At 41.5% G+C, this 15,719-nt stretch overlaps 1 protein-coding gene across 25 annotated transcripts in view; it reads right to left on the bottom strand.

Annotated features, from left to right (window-relative positions):
- POC1A (POC1 centriolar protein A) overlaps window positions 1–15,719 on the bottom strand; it is an 88,429-nt gene that overhangs the window by 48,290 nt on the left and 24,420 nt on the right. For 18 of the 25 annotated variants that reach the window (XR_014958167.1, XR_014958171.1, XR_014958172.1 and 15 more), the window contains exon 10: window positions 8,034–8,174. The exons of 3 other annotated variants lie outside the window; for them this stretch is intronic. Coding sequence is in view for 4 of the 22 variants with exons in the window: in XM_085590652.1 (XP_085446778.1) it covers window positions 8,034–8,174 (141 nt within the window). In the remaining 18 variants the exon portion in view is untranslated. The remainder of the gene's footprint in view (window positions 1–8,033; window positions 8,175–15,719) is intronic. 4 more of the 25 variants (XR_014958174.1, XR_014958177.1, XM_085590653.1 and 1 more) reach the window with 1 other exon arrangement.

Below are 15,719 nucleotides of genomic sequence, written 5' to 3'. Positions count from 1 at the left end.
TCAAAGAAAGTGGAAGTAGTTTTCTAGCTTTACTTAAAAAGATCCTCAAAAGTTTGCTCCACTGTTTTTTCTAAGCATATGCTAAAACATTTTGCAGAGCACTAGCATATCAAACAGCTCAAAGGAAAAATATTACTTCTGCCTCTTCAGATTTTTCTTCTCTATCTGACATGTTAATTTATGAAGACAGCATTTTCTTTTCAATTTATATTAAAAAAAATCACCCACAATAAGCACACAACAAACGCAGAAGTTTTTAAGTTTCTGCTCCTACACTTTCTCCACTCCACTGTGTGGGTACAAGGAAGAACTCAGGGACTGATGGTTTCTAAGAGGTCCATTGAAGACTACAGATTGCCCATAGATTTACAGAATGAGACTTGTCACGTTTGACCTGGAGATGCAGGTTGAAGATGCTCTCTGTAACAAGCATGGCCAGTGCAGGTGTGTTCTTAAAGATGCCCTGCTGTAACTTCATGTGAGTTTCCCTAAAACTAGCAATTTCAGAGCCCACTTTACTCCCAGACATGGCCAAGAAGTATAAGTGAACTGCATCATAAAAATGCTGCCTTGGCATCCAAGGGGCAGACAGGTAAATTAAGCCTGGGAGCCCTTTCTCTAAACTAATGCAATGAATGAAACAAACTACCACAGGAAGGGTTTGCACTGGGGTACCCCTACATACCTTTTACAGGAGAAAAAAAAAAAAACAACAACTTTAACTCCCACCACTAATCACAGTTTACAACTCCAAACTGCAGCTGCAAGATTGAAAGGCTCATGGGAGAACTTCTGCAGCGAGAGTTCAAGCACAAACCTGTCTGGCAACAACGGCCTCTCCTCCTCCCATACCATGTTGGGTTTTGCTCCAACATGCAGCTAGGGCCCCTCCACATCAGCAGCTGCACTTGGACCCCCAGAGCAGATCTCTGCTCTTACCAAGCACACTTAAAGAGAGCTGGGCTGCTCTCCTCACGTGCAAATTGTAATTTAACAGCTCTGAGATAGCATCCATGCCAGCTACACACCTGCATCTCTGAAGCATTCTCAGCAAGAGCTGGCAGTTCAGACTGTGAGGAGATAAGTCTCATCTCAGTAGAACAAGACATGAAGCTTGCACAGAATTAACACTTTATGTAGCAAACAAATGCCTGCAAGGACCAGCCTTACTCCAGGAGTCAAAGCCTTAACCTCAGAGTGGGTTTTGGTTTATAAAAAATGTGTTTTTAAAATAAAGTGTGGGATATTTCTAACAGGAATGATAGTTCCTCATGTGCTCAGACTAAAACAAGATGTGCTACCCCAAACATTTAAAATCAGGTCTGTAGCTCCTCACCATCTCAATGGCTTTGAAGGCAAACTCGAATGTGAATACTCATCCTATTTGCATAGAATATTTCAAACCAGGCTGAGTTAATGAGTGAAGACTCAGCACTGTCCCATTCTCTAATTCAACACCATTAATTTTCTTGGGTTTACTTTGTAACTTGCTTCAAATTCCACAGACTTTCATTATTGTTCTACAAGACACTTAGCTCCAATGCAGCTGAAGAGGAACAGCTGGTCAGTGCTGCTGTACAGCCCTGAGTTGGGAAGTCCCACACACCCCTCAACAAAGGTTTTGTGCATCCATCCAAGGTTCACTGTGGGGTCACATGGATTAGGAATACATGACAATGCCTGCAGAAGGGCAAATGCCAGCACTAGCCTGGCCTCGTCAAGATCTGCTCAAGTTGTGTTGAGTTGTTGAACAACCTTCTTGTCTGTCCTCTAGTGCAGGACATGAGAGTTCACAGTCCCACCAGCTCTCTTTATCCACCATTCAGACATCCCCTACTGAGGACACTTGAAAAGTAAATAATTTTTTCTATTTAGCAGCCCAAAGCACTACAAGAAGGAAATGGTTAGTTAGAAAACTCAAAGCCAGTACTGGTCAGCTACCCTCCCTTAGTATTAAGATGAGGGTGGTGAGGCCCTGGCCCAGGCTGTCCAGAGAGAAGCTGTGGCTGCCCCATCCCTGGCAGTGTTCAAGGCCAGGCTGGATCGGGCAGTGAGCAACCTGACCTGGCAGGAGGGCTGGAACTAGATGAACTTTAAGGTCCCTTCCAAACAAACCATTCTATCATACTCAGCTGCCATCTCTCCTTCCACCTCCCAGCACACCTCACTTTCTGCAGAATTACTTGATTTACAGTTTACCAACCCTTTCACTAAATTATAGAAACAACTTTGGTGTAATGCACAAATCTCCTCCTGTGGTACTCAGCACAGCAAGAAGTGATCACTGTGCTTTTTACAGAAGAAAAAAACACACAAACATACACAAAAATTCCAGTACTATCCAGTATTTGCCAGAGCAAGCAGCATGATCAGTACCAGTATCACAGTGACCAGAAAAAGTTGTTCTTTGTATTAAATCAATCCTAGCTACAAAAATGAGCCACAGGCTCTGCCAGTTTCATCCACACAGGCTGGAGACACAAGGTACACAAGCCCTTTGCAACTGAGTCTTTCCATTTACAGCCCTCTGACTAGAAATGTTGCATTACACGTTTCTGTTGCTTTAGTCTTGACAGTTGATCAGCCAAAGCTAAACTGATGGCACTTACATCAGATCCTGCACCTTTCTAGAAGGGAATGGCTGATGGCTTCAGTGCAGCTTCCTTGGTGCAGAGCTCCCAGACCTCTGGGGCTGGGCCAGCAGAGCAGAAGGAGTCAGGAGACTCCCAGTTTCACCAAAAACACAGCCAGTCAGGATGAGCTACAACAAAATGTCCAAACATGCACCATGACAGCAACTGCACAGTACAGAGGTTAGAACCCCGAATGACCGGAGGTCTTCCCCAACCACAAAGACTTCAAAGCCTTCCCATATCCATCCCCTGCCTCTGAGGATGCAAATCACTCACCTAAATGAACTCAGCTGCTGGTATCCAATAGCTGAATAACAATATATATTAATCTTCAAAGTCTGCTTGTGAAAATAAATTGTGGGAGGTGTTTTATATTCCTTCCCATTGAAGGAAAATGGAAGATGAAGGTCCTGTGAACATCCAGGGAGAGGATCAGCACTTCTGAAGAGCCAGACTTCAGAGTGTCCAGCTAACACAGCAATATCCCTCAGAGTGCATTTAATTTAAACAATCTTAGAAAGGAGACAAATGTATTTGCATCAAGATTTTATAACAAGCACATTTTGGAAGTAAATATGGGAGGTTAAAAAACGTTGCTCCGCTCAATGACACAGAGGACTGGCAATAATCAGGGTACTTTATTTGTTTTGAGTGAGAGATCAAAGCTACTGAATCTCTAAGAGATGGGTCTGATTCACAAGAAATAGCCTCTACGTCTTTTAAATTCAGATTAAATTAAAAACCAAGCTCATCTGACACTCCACAGATTTTCAGATGAGAACTTTTTTATTAGTGGTTCAGATTTCAAAATATTTCTCTTGGAATAAAAATTATTTGCCATTTTTCTCCTTTATATTGGGTCCATCAGTGTTCAGGTCTTGAGAGCAACACAGGAGCCAAGATATTTGTGCACAGCAAAGGTAGAAGCACTTGGGACATGACCCCCCCCCACCACTGCCAATTATTTCTTCTTGAAGTTATTTCTTCTACTCGAAGTCATAAAGCATATATTTTACTAAACCAGTTGCTTAATTTACTTTCAGTGCCTCTCAAAAGAGAGACCACATTCATCCCTCACCAACACAGGCTTGAGACCGCATCTCAAAAAAGGAGTAAAAATTTGATTTTACTCGCTTTCATTACTAGCACTGGACACACAAACATTTTCAGCTTTAATTAAAAAGCAACTCACTTGTGTCCAAGTCTTTTTTTATGCTAAAAAAAAATTTAGAAAAATTCTTTCTTCGCCCTGCAATCTTTTCTGGAGTGAAATAATCCTTTAATCTCACATGAGCTAGATTGTCCTTCAATTCAGTCTTTGGATTATTTTACAGATTTATCAAGCCTTCTCCATTTCACTGTGTTGTTTTCTCCCAGCTTCAATGCAAGATTAGTTTGGGGAAGCATATAAAGCCGTTTCCTGTGGGTGGATTATCGCAGCTATTTATGAATTTTTATGCTAACCTGGTTCTGAACTCTTCGTTTGGAGAAGACATCTTCCTTCCCACATAAAACCAGCAGCTTTTGCCTCAGTGCCTGCTGCCCACAGATGAACAGAGTGAACACAGCAGCTGGAGGTGTTTGGAGTGAGGACAAGAGAACATTAAACTGTTTGAAGATGATCACTGCAAATATAGCCAAGACAGTAACTCACAGACGATCTTTTCAGCAGGGCAGCTCAGCTGTAAATGCAGGAAATGCACCAAAACCAAGCAAATCTTTGATATCTGCTAGATTTTTGTTTCAGCAAAATACACCTTTCTCTACCAGGTCATCCAAGAGAGAAAATCACCTTGTTTTCCCCTTAAATATTCACCCCAACTCTTCATATAGGCACTGAGTTACTGAGATCCAGTCTTCAATAAAAATGAATAAATTGATAAACAGTTTGCATTTTCATCTTTTTCACATCTCTGAAATGGCAGTAGAGGATTTTTAAATACTGAGACACTGACAAGAGAATAAGGGAAAGGGAGGGGCAAAGCATCGGCATCATACATTTTTTACTCTCATCTTCCTAATTCCTTTGCTTTTCTACAGAGGGGAACCAGGGCATTTAAGTAATCCAAAACTACTGGGAACAACTGGCTTATGTCCAGGTCTCAACTTCACTCTTCAAGGTAGCAGAATTAAGTATATGCCACTCTTCCAAAAAAGAGCCATGTAAGGCTAAATATAAACCGCTTTCAGGAAAAAATATGAAGACCCTGTCAGGTCACATTAGACCAGTTTCTTACAAGTAAAATTAAAGATATCCTGACAGAGCTTTGGGGAGGAGAAGGAAAAAAGATTTCATTGAATCAAAGACTAGTTGAATCATAAACTTTAAAGAATTGAATCATATCAATGACATAAGAATCAAGCTTAGCAAAGCTTCTATTCACTCTTATGGTTACTGCTAGTTGTGATACACAACAGCCACTGATATCTCTCTCATAAGAACTGAAGTGCCCAGCTGAAGGAGCAAGTCTGCTTCAGTGTATCCTCCTGTTCAGGGCACAACACCTTCACAGCCTCAGTGATTGCTGACTGGCTGGAAGAGACCTCTGAATTAGAACAAAAACAATCTCACTCAATCCAAGCACATGACACCTTATTTCATCTGTCAGCAGAGGAAAGGTACTAGTAATTGGTGATGCAGCTTCATGTGTGCAGCTCAGAACAAAGCTGTGTGCTGGCAAGAGATGACAGCCCACAGCTGATGTCTTACTATCACCTCTTTCAGCAGAAATTGGCAGCATTTTCTCTCTTTCCCACTTCTACATGATACCAGGTTTAAACCTTGAAATGACAGCTACAGAAAAAAATATTAGGAAAATAAACTTGGCTTAGATCTGCATAATTTCCCAAAGTAGTTTATCACAACTTTAACCTCCCACCGGTACTTTACATGATGGCAACACAGCCTTTCACCTACAAAAAGAACAATGAACACAGGAACTCAGGATACCCCATCAGAAAATAATCAAAGCTAACAGATTAAATTCCTGAGAAGCCCATGGATGGCTACATCAATAGAGGGTTTCTGGAAATGTCACATGCTCTTTCCCTGCAAGTGGATGCCCCTGCTTATGCCCTTAAGAGTTCTCTTGAAACATGCAATACTCACGAATTATGATTTTAACAGAGCACAGCTTCAGCCCTTCAAGAAGAGAAAATAGTGACACCTTTTTAAGTGTTGTTTATGAAATCTTTCTGTTGTTTTGAAGAAGCAGTGGTGTCCTCCTTTCACAAAGAAGTCAGCAGGCCCCAAGCTGACACACACACATTGGTTTGAATCTGCTGCCTGCAGGGAGCAGCACCCATTTGTGCTTTGGCAGAAATGCCTTGGAGGAAACAGCAGCCCCACACCACCATGCACTGCTTCCAGTTCACTTGGATCACCACAGCTCCTACCACAGCACATCCAGTTGCACCGAAGAGGGCTAGCAGTGGCAGGAGCTGTATTCCCCTCTCCTACCAGCCCAAGCTGGAAAAGTCAAAGTTCAGACATGCAAGTCAACATCCTCCACATGTGCCCTGCTACCTGCCCACATCCCTCCTCTCTGAGGTGCTTTCTGCCTTAGTCCAGGAATGAGGAATTCTTCCAGGCTCATTTGCTAAAGTTTGTTTGGTGTCAGTTTGTGTCACTGCTACATATCAAAACCTTGGCACGAAAGCAGCATGTCAGGAACATCTACCTGTACAAATGCATTAAAATGGTGTTAATACAACATACACAGATTAGAACCAATGGGAAATTAAGTACTTCAAAGATGGTAAAAATGCTACAAAAAAGGTAAAAGGTTGAAGAACACAGTTACTTAAAGCAGCTTTTTGGTTTTTTACTATTTCAGGGCTATTTCCAATTTTATCCTATAACTTACTAATTTATTCCTCCCCCACTGAACTCAATTTCTCTTTCTGCTCGGTTTAAAACAACATTTAGAATTTTCTACACTTACACAATATCTTCAACAGAGATATTTGCATTGCTTATATTTAGGTTAAATTCCACATGTACTGTTTACTGCAATATTTGCCTCCTCTAAACACCTATGAAGTTGAAAAGGAGCCATTACACATCCATCATCAGAAATGTGGATGTGATTAATGTAATGAAAGATAACAATCACATTCCAAGCTTACTAGGGAGACCTAAAAACATTATTAGAATATTTTGTATATACACTGGGCTGCTTTTTACTCACAAGTATGAGGGCCCAGTGCCACACAAGATTTCCCTCCCCTCCTCCACTGTTCAGTGTTTTAAAGATCACAGCAAAAGTGCTTTTTTGCATTTCTGCCAAGTGAACTTAAATACCTTTTGTGTTTCATCCTACACTATTTTAGTCTGCTTGTAGTTGTGGCATGTTTTTTAATCCCTAAAACAGCCTTCAATCTTCTGATGGGCCCTCCAACCCATCATCTTATATTCTTTGACAAGTACTTTGACAAGCTAACTCTCTCAAGAGCAGAGAGCTAACTCAGACTACTAATCAATAAGTTCAACATCAAGTGTTTAAGACCTACTTGCTGTTCCTCAGAAACAGTAATTAAACTCACAGAAAAACCCTCCCAACAGATTTTTCCATCCTACCACCATAGTCTCAGCTACAGGAGACCTCCAATGTTTGCCATTCCATACTTTCTCCCTGCTTCTCACATATCTCAAAAAACCACAATGAAATTCAGGTCCAGCCAACCAGAAACAGTATTTCTCCACAATGAGCAAGGAGCAGTTATTTAGGTAATCAAAAAACACTTCTATCCCCATGTTCTTATTAAGTAAACACATTCTGTGATGATCACCATTCATGGCTGGTTCTGTTCAAACATTGTTTATTGACTCCAAGAAAGAACTGTTTGTTAATGTTTTAGCAAGGGATTATCTGTTTGTAGCTGTGGGTGAAAAACATGTTCCAGCAACGAGGCACAGAAGGGCCCAGACTTGCTGATGGGAGGAGGATTCTGCAGAGATTGGACTGTGTAGGTGAACACCGGGTGGGGGAAAGGAGCAGGATCTGAACAGAGTTCACCTATAGGCTGTGGTATAACGGAGCAGGGAAGACAGACACAGATTATTCACCAAAACAGAGTTGTTCTGCCAACCACTCCTTTAGGCATCACCTTAGATAAACCCTGGCTAACAGCACAGTCTATCAGAGCTGGCTCCAGCAGCATCTACCAAGCTGCAGCACAAAGAAACTAGGGAAGAGCAATGCCTAAGGTGGAAGACAGTATGAGGGAACTGAAAGAGAGAAGCTGAGAAGCAGATGATGAAAGACTTATCAAAATACTACTAAAAAGCAGAGGTTTTGAACTAGCCATATTATTATTCTATGAAACTATTGCAAAACATTCCCATTTCTTCCAGTCACAGGTACACTTGTCAATAATAAACTAAAAAGTAAATCATACCTGAGTCAGAACATCCAGCTGCCCCACAATATGCTCCAGGGTATTTGCAAGACTGGTCTCCTCCTCTTGCTGTTCATGAGTCCTAACAGAATCCTGAGTTTTTGTTTTCTTATGATGAATGCCACAATCCATTTCTGACTGCTAGAAAAATAAACAGACATAATCTGCTGTTGCAATGCAAATAACTGCACAGGGATTTCTGTTCCATGGAGGGCAAACAGTAAAGGACAGCTTATGCTGGGACAGTCTATGCTATTAAAAACAGGCAAAAGAGGAAAGCCACAGCTGGAAAAAGGAAAAAATTCTGCTGACTCATCTGCCTGCTCCAGGTGGAAGGTGGTTTTGTTATTTTCTGGGGGGTTTTTGTGCGTGCTTTTGTTTGGTTTTAAACCACCTCCAGGAAAGACAAGCCTTAGATAAAAATCTTGAAGCAATCCTGCAAGGTTAAAGTTTTCTATGTGCAAAGAACTTTGGTGTGCTCTTGTGGCACACAGGTACAGACTACAGGTCAGTGAAGACTTACTGGAGCAGTTTGGGGAAACACTACATCCCAATGACAGGAATTAAGTAAGCTACCCCAGAGGAGTCTGATTATTTCACTCCAGCAGTAAAGTTAAAACCTCTTCCATGTTTGGTAGTTGAAAGAAGGCAAAGACATTGTACCATAGTTAAGTTAAGCAGAAGCAAGATGTCCCAATATGCATTGAAACTGTTTTGATTAAGTAATTTTAATTTTGTTTACATCTTGAACTGGTTTTCCTCCTCAACGAGATTAAGAACAAGTTTACTTTGAAGTTTCAACTGTTTTAGTTATGCAAGCTTGAATATTTCATTCAGAATAAATTAAGTTAGATAAACACAAATAGATCTCTACTAAAGAACCTATTCTTCTTTCCTTTTCTTTCAAAATGGTATCTTTCTTGTAGAACAAACACTATTTGCATTGTTTATCTGCATTATTGCCAGCAGAAGCAGTACAAAGTAGTTTAACTAAAGGCGGTAGCCAACTGGTTAAGCAACTGCAGACTTCAGTTTCTCAATTTACATTAATGCACAAAATTTGAATTGAAAGCCAAGATCACAGCTCTTGAAACACTTCTCCATAGCCCAATGACTGGTGCAGCTCCATCCCATGCACTTATTACTCACACAAAGTTTACAAATCAACAAAGAAGGAATTCTGACAGATTGAAAAACAGTCTCCAAAAGTTCTTCCACATGTACTTTTTCTAAGTAGAAACAAAGATTTGCCTCTATCTCTTCTCTTCTATGCAACAGCAGGAAAGCATTTCTCACCAGCACAGTACTGATATACCTGCTCCTTTCTGTATTTGATGCCAGATGTGTACAGATGTGCAAATAAACTGCAACAAGAGCAGGTCACATAATTTTAACCACCAGTGTTCAGTATATCATGGAGATATATACATACATACAAAAAATTGTATATCTTTCAAAAATATACATTAAAACTCTTGTGCTGCTGGGAGCCACTGACTGAGGTCACAAAGGCTCCCAAGGCTGAGATCCAGCTCAACACACAAGCAAAACATGCAATAAGTAGTTTGAAGGAGCAGAAATGTGAGTACCTAGGGAAGGTGGAGACTGGATGGGGTGAGCAAGAGATGTAAAAGGCTGCAGCAGTAGCAGCTTTGACAGGAGAATGCCTTGCTGCTGGCCACCATCTGCCAGGAGCTGACCATTCTTCTAGACGCTGCCCACCAAACCATCCTCCTGCAGTAAGCCTCACATGGCCAGTTTTGCATAAGGAGCAGGAAAGAAGGGGAAGGTTTAGATGACAGCTGCTCCACAGGGATCACTGTGCTCCCCCACAGGCCGGGGGTGCAGCCAGTATCAGGTGGTACCAGCCACACCGGCCTCTGCTAATTTCCTTCCTCCCACCTGCTTGAATAATTTGGATTGTCTACCGGCCCCTGGCCAGCACAGCCCACACTCCAGTCACACAGCATGGCAGCCACACTCCAGCTACTCCTGTGCTGCAGGAAGCTAAAGAGCCACACGTTGCTCACTGATGCATTGATTTAATCAACTAAAATATGTTCTTGCAGAGATGAGATCAATCGAGTTTTAAAAACCTGCTATTTGCTGCCTAAATTTAAAAGTGAAAACAAACAAAAACCACAAACCACTGATTTTCAATAGGTAACTAGGATAAAAAAAACATTTTCTTTCTATGTTAAGGCTGACTAGCTTATGCTGATGATGTAACTTCAGGCCAGTCAATCATGGCACAGCAGAAATTTTAGTGAGCTAACGCTGCATACAACCTGCACTTAAAAACCCCAAATGATGATGAGCTATCCTCTTCAAAACCCATCAGAACAAGCTGACTCACAGAGCAGAAAAATGACTGTACCAACAGATTTTCTCCATCTATCTTTATAGCATATGTCAGACAGCTTTACATAAAAAGCTTCAGGGTTGAACTCTGAGTCTATATTCTCTTTGTTACAGTTCACAAAGTGTAAGAGTCTGGCAAAGGCAATACTGCAGAGATGCTCCCACACTGATGCTTTAGGGGTCAGATGGTCCCTCATCATGTCAAGTTGAAGCCCGAGCTGTCAGATGCCAAATTCTGCAGCTCACCTCACAAGCTACGTACCATTCCCACGAAAGCCACCTCCAGAATGCCCATGAGGGCTCCTGAAGGCAACAGCCCCAAAACCACAAGAATACCTACATTAAGAACAGAAACATGACAACATGGAATACTTCAAACACCACACCTGCTTGAAAGGCTCCTTACTGCCCATCCCTGAAAAATCCCATAGCTACAGCCTTCAGCAATGAGGTTCTGAGTTAGTGCCTGTGTCTAAACCAGGGACACAGACAGCCAGCAAATAACCACTGGGTCACAGGAGTGGCTTCCAAAAAGGAGGCTTCCAGCTGACCAAGGTCTTTGACCATTCAGTTTTAGGAAGTGTGCACCTAGCTGAGGAAGACCCAGATTGCCTCCAGACTAAAACATTTTCAAATTTTGTAAAAGCAGACTAAATCAGCTGCTGTTCCCAAGAATGAATAAGAAAACCCTTAGAAACATACAACCTTAGAGAGACTCCAGGAGCCCTTCTAATGACAATTTATATCATCTGAGCCAGCCATCAGGAATTTAAATTCTAACAGATTTAGAAAGAAAATTGCAAAAAGCTACAAAATTGTGTCAGTCTCAGTACCAATTACCATCACAATTACAGGGACACCTGCGCTCTCATCTGACCCACCTGTGGGTAAAGTGCCAGCTGAATCCTGGGGACAGGCACCAGAAACAATGGCACTGCTGCAGAGGTTTCAGTCAGAGTTCAAGTGTACAATTTATTTGGCACAACCAAACAAATGTCTCTGTCATTAAATATCTTATTACAACATCTGTGTATTAAAACACTGGGAGTAGAGCAAGGAGCAGCTGAACATTAAAGGAAGAAGAGATGAGCAATTTCAGAATACAATACACATCTCAGTGACAAAGGGAAAACAGAAGTGATTTATTTATAGCAACCACTTAAAGACAGCACAAGGCAACTACTTGGGGGAAGGGGAAAATTAATCAGCCTTCATTCCAGAGGTCTCTTACTGAGACTTTTATGAAAATTGTTCTGGCTAAACAGCATCCTGGCCAGTAGTTACAGTGCTGATCAGGGGTTGGGGGGCAGGTATGAACTAAACAACACATGTACTTCTGTAGCAAACTGCATGAGGCAAGTAAGAAATGCCATTTTGTTTCTTAAATGGTGATCCTCAGAAGACATATTGATACAACAACCACCCACCTCAGTTTTACACCTACTAATAAAATGAATTATTCTTATAATTCAGTCCAGAAGAAATATTTCTTCTCCCTCTTCCTCACCTCTCTCCACTGGATGGGAAGAATCGAGTGGTGTGAAAGGGGTAGGTTCAGCTCTACCTTTAAGTCCTTTTCAATTAACACGGTGTATGTACTCTTTTGAGGGTTTTGTGTTTTGGTGATTTTAAGACAGTATGATGTTGCCAAGAATTAATTTTCAAGTATCTAGAAAGACAGCACACCCCATAAACAACACATACATCTAACGTGTTCAATTCAACACAGACCTTCAATGTTAAAATTCCCTAGTGCAATCAAATCCATTATCTTAGCTGAAAAAAATCCCCTAAAACAGAGCAGCAGAAAACCCTCAAAGGTGGTGTATACAGTTAATCTGAACCCCAATTCTACTAATCCAAAGAAAAGAGAAATACCTTTAAAAGTCTATTTTGAGACGTCGTTTTCACTACAGGTAAAATACTTTAAATGTGTTCCCAAAGAGCAACAGTGACATCCAGTGGAAGCACATCAGCTTCAAGGTAAGCTCCACAGGAAGGTTAGATGGAATACACCATGCTAGATAGAAGGGCTCATGAAAAGCTGAGAAGTACCTCAGTCCTCCCTGCTGCACACAAAGTACCATTGACTGAGCAGAGGCACATTTCTCTGGCCTGGAAAGGCATCCCCTCTTCAAGGCAGCTCTGAAATTTCAGGAGCAATCACATTGTTCAAGATTTGAATTACTGCCCATCTACTGTCCAAACCAGCATAGGGTAACAACTCAACTTAGGACACAAGTTAAATTAACTTTGTGAAACAATTTATATGATCTATGCTCAATTCTTATGTCAGAATTCAAGCTACAATAATGCAGGGAATTTGGGAGGGAGAGAACAGGCAGGTGAAAAGAACATTACCTATCTTTTATTTTTGCTTCAGACAAACAGTACATTGGGTTTGATGCAATTATTTATGTAGAACCCTCCTCCCTTACTGGTGTTACTAAAAAAACCACTAAAATTTGGCACCTCTATTGTAACAGCCATGTTTCACCATAGGCTAATAAATATTAAGCTCCTGATAAACTCAGGAAGAAATAAGAGTTAACAGGAACATCTCAAAGCCATATAAATCCCAAGGCACTCTTGTGCCAAAGCCTAAGTGAAGCACTGGCAGAAGGAGGCAGATGAAGCAGGCTCGTGTGTTTTAAGTGAAACAGCATCAGAGCATTCAGCTCTGCTGACCAAAATGCCCAGAAGGACAGAACCAGGGGAAGAGCTAGTGGCCAGCTAAGGTACTAAAAAATGTTCAAAACAGCCTGTCCATACAGAGAAGGCTGCACTCGGACTGAAATTTGGATTTGGTTGCAGAAATACCAGCATCCTATCTCTCTCTGCAAGTGACCCTGTCTGGCAATCTCCAGTCAAGAGCAGGTCCACACCAGAAGGGAAAAGCTGTTCCCACATTTCAGTGACCTTGCTCGGTGGTTCAGTGTCTATTGGTCCTGTTTACTTACCCTATAGTCTGTAAATGTCACTTTTAAATCAGGACAGACAGTAGTACCATCAGCTTCAATGCAACACTGAAGACAAATGGGAGCTCGGCACATACTGCATTTCCAAAAGCACAGATAGAATTCATGTAAAGAGTGAAATGACAAATGGTAATGCCAAACACTAAAAGCCCAGTGACAGATAAAACTTAATGACTGCCAACTGTTAAAAAAATAAAGCAAGGCTGTGTTTCTTGAGAAAGAAAAGCTACATCTTAAATCAACATTTTACATTTATGTTTCCTGCATTTCATCTCCTTTAACCAATTTTACCCTCCCATCAGTCCTAGAGTTTCTTTAGAAAAGAGGAAGAGGTCTTCCAGAATTCAGTATGGAATAATTAAGCTTTGTTGCATAGGTGATGCCCAACTGGTTAACACTGCTCCTGGAGAATAACAACAAAAATTTCAACAGAATAGTTTTGTGTGGAAACAAGCTACGATAGGAACAAAAACATAAGAATAAAAACCACTTGTTAGAAATGTCATCAAGAATTGTTTCTGGTCCTGATTTTTGGAGAAAAACTCCCAAGAAAAGGCAGTCAAACATTGAAAAAAAGTGTTTATTCTCAGCCTTGGGTTGTCCAGCTACAGGTTCTTTTACATCAAAAGCCTCAGCCTCCAAGGCAAGACACACAGTGATCTCCCCAAGTGGGAACAACAGCTTCCAGCTCATTCCCGTCATCAGAATAATTTTGCCTTTTTCCACTGAATTAGGTATATACACACTGTGTAACATACAAATTATGTGCATAGCTATTTTGTTACTTATATACATGTATAAAAATGCATGCCATGTATGTGTAAATGCAGACACAGACACTACAACACATGCACTTGTTCTTACTCTTGCTTGAAGTTTGAATTTTAGCAGAAAAGTTTGAGATCTTAGAAACTTTTAAACCTTAAGCTAACTTCATCCATCTCCGAGCTGGCACAAAACTGCAGCTTGAAAAAAAAACAAACTTTAAAAATCTTGCCTCAATCTCATTTATTTGAATTATGACTCAAGCATTAAAACAAGCCACATACAGCAGCAACCTAAGTGGGAGAATTTACATTAATTAGCCTGAGATGCTGAACTTAAAAGGCAATTTTTATTCTGACCAATAATGACTTGTCAGGACTTGCCTTATTGTTCCAGAGTCTAAGAACAAATCTATTCACTGTAAGATGACAGAAATTAAAAGCTGATCCTCTTATTTCTGGAAGAAATCTTGTCAAACCAGAGCACAAGGGAAAACAGTTGTAGCAGTACAGCTGCTCCATCCACTACCAGGCAAAGCTGCTGCAGGTTGCCGCAGTCATTCAAGTCCCTTGGAAAGCCAAGCTGAGGGTGCTGCCTTTTCCTTTCTCCCACCTTCCTCACCAAGGCACTCCTCCTGTCACTCCATGACCAAAGACCCTCTCCAGCTCTTCCTGTAGTCCCCCCTCAGGTACCAGAAGGGGCTCTAAGGTCTCCCTGGAGTCTTCTCCAGGCTAAACAATCCCAATTCTCTCAGCCTGTCTCCACAGCAGAGGTACTCCAGCCTTCTGATCATCCTCATGGCCTCCTCTGGACCCACCCCAGCAAGTCCACATTTTTCTCATGTTGAGGCCTGAAGGCAGCACTGCAGGTGGGGTCTCACCTGAGCATAGCAGAGGGGCAGGATTAGCTCCCTCAGCCTGCTGCCCATGAGGCTTTGGATGCAGCCCAAGACATGCTTGGTTTTCTGGGCTGCAAGTCAACATTGCTGGGTCAAGTCAAGCTTCTTGTCAACTAACATCCTCAAGTCTTGCTCTTCAGGGCTGCTCTCCATCTCTTTTACTCTGTTCCTGTTTAAGAGCTGTTCCTACGTAAACCAATTACAAGGTCACATCTCCAAACAGGCTTAGATAAGTGGGTTTCCTTTAATAAAGGGAGAGGCAGCCCTGGATAATCATCTTCAACCACCCTGCTTGAGAAGGATGTAGAGAAGAGCTCCTGTGATCAATCATAGCAAGGCTCCTGTTCATCCCTACAAAGCTTCTGCTTGGACAGCCAAGTAGGATAGAGAATTGTGGAAACATCTCGAGTACTCATCACACTGTTGCTCTTTTAAGTAAACAATCTACCTACCTATCCCAGGAGGAAGGCAGTTGTGCACCAGACTAAAGCTTCCTGGAGTGGGAATCCTCAGAAAAGTAAGGTGATAGCAGATGGGGAAAGATAATAATTTTGCAGACCACATATCTTCGCCATAGACTGAAGACTGGGTCCCTGCTCTCAAACAAAGGATGCCTCCCTTACAATGCTTAAAATTACATAAACAGAAGGGGGTGGAGAAGGTGCAAATAAAATTCCACATTCA

Source organism: Lonchura striata, chromosome 12, assembly GCF_050655825.1.
Source record: "Lonchura striata isolate lonStrDom1 chromosome 12, ASM5065582v1, whole genome shotgun sequence".
Taxonomy (NCBI): Eukaryota; Metazoa; Chordata; class Aves; order Passeriformes; family Estrildidae; genus Lonchura; species Lonchura striata.
This window is presented reverse-complemented; position numbering and strand designations above follow the sequence as displayed.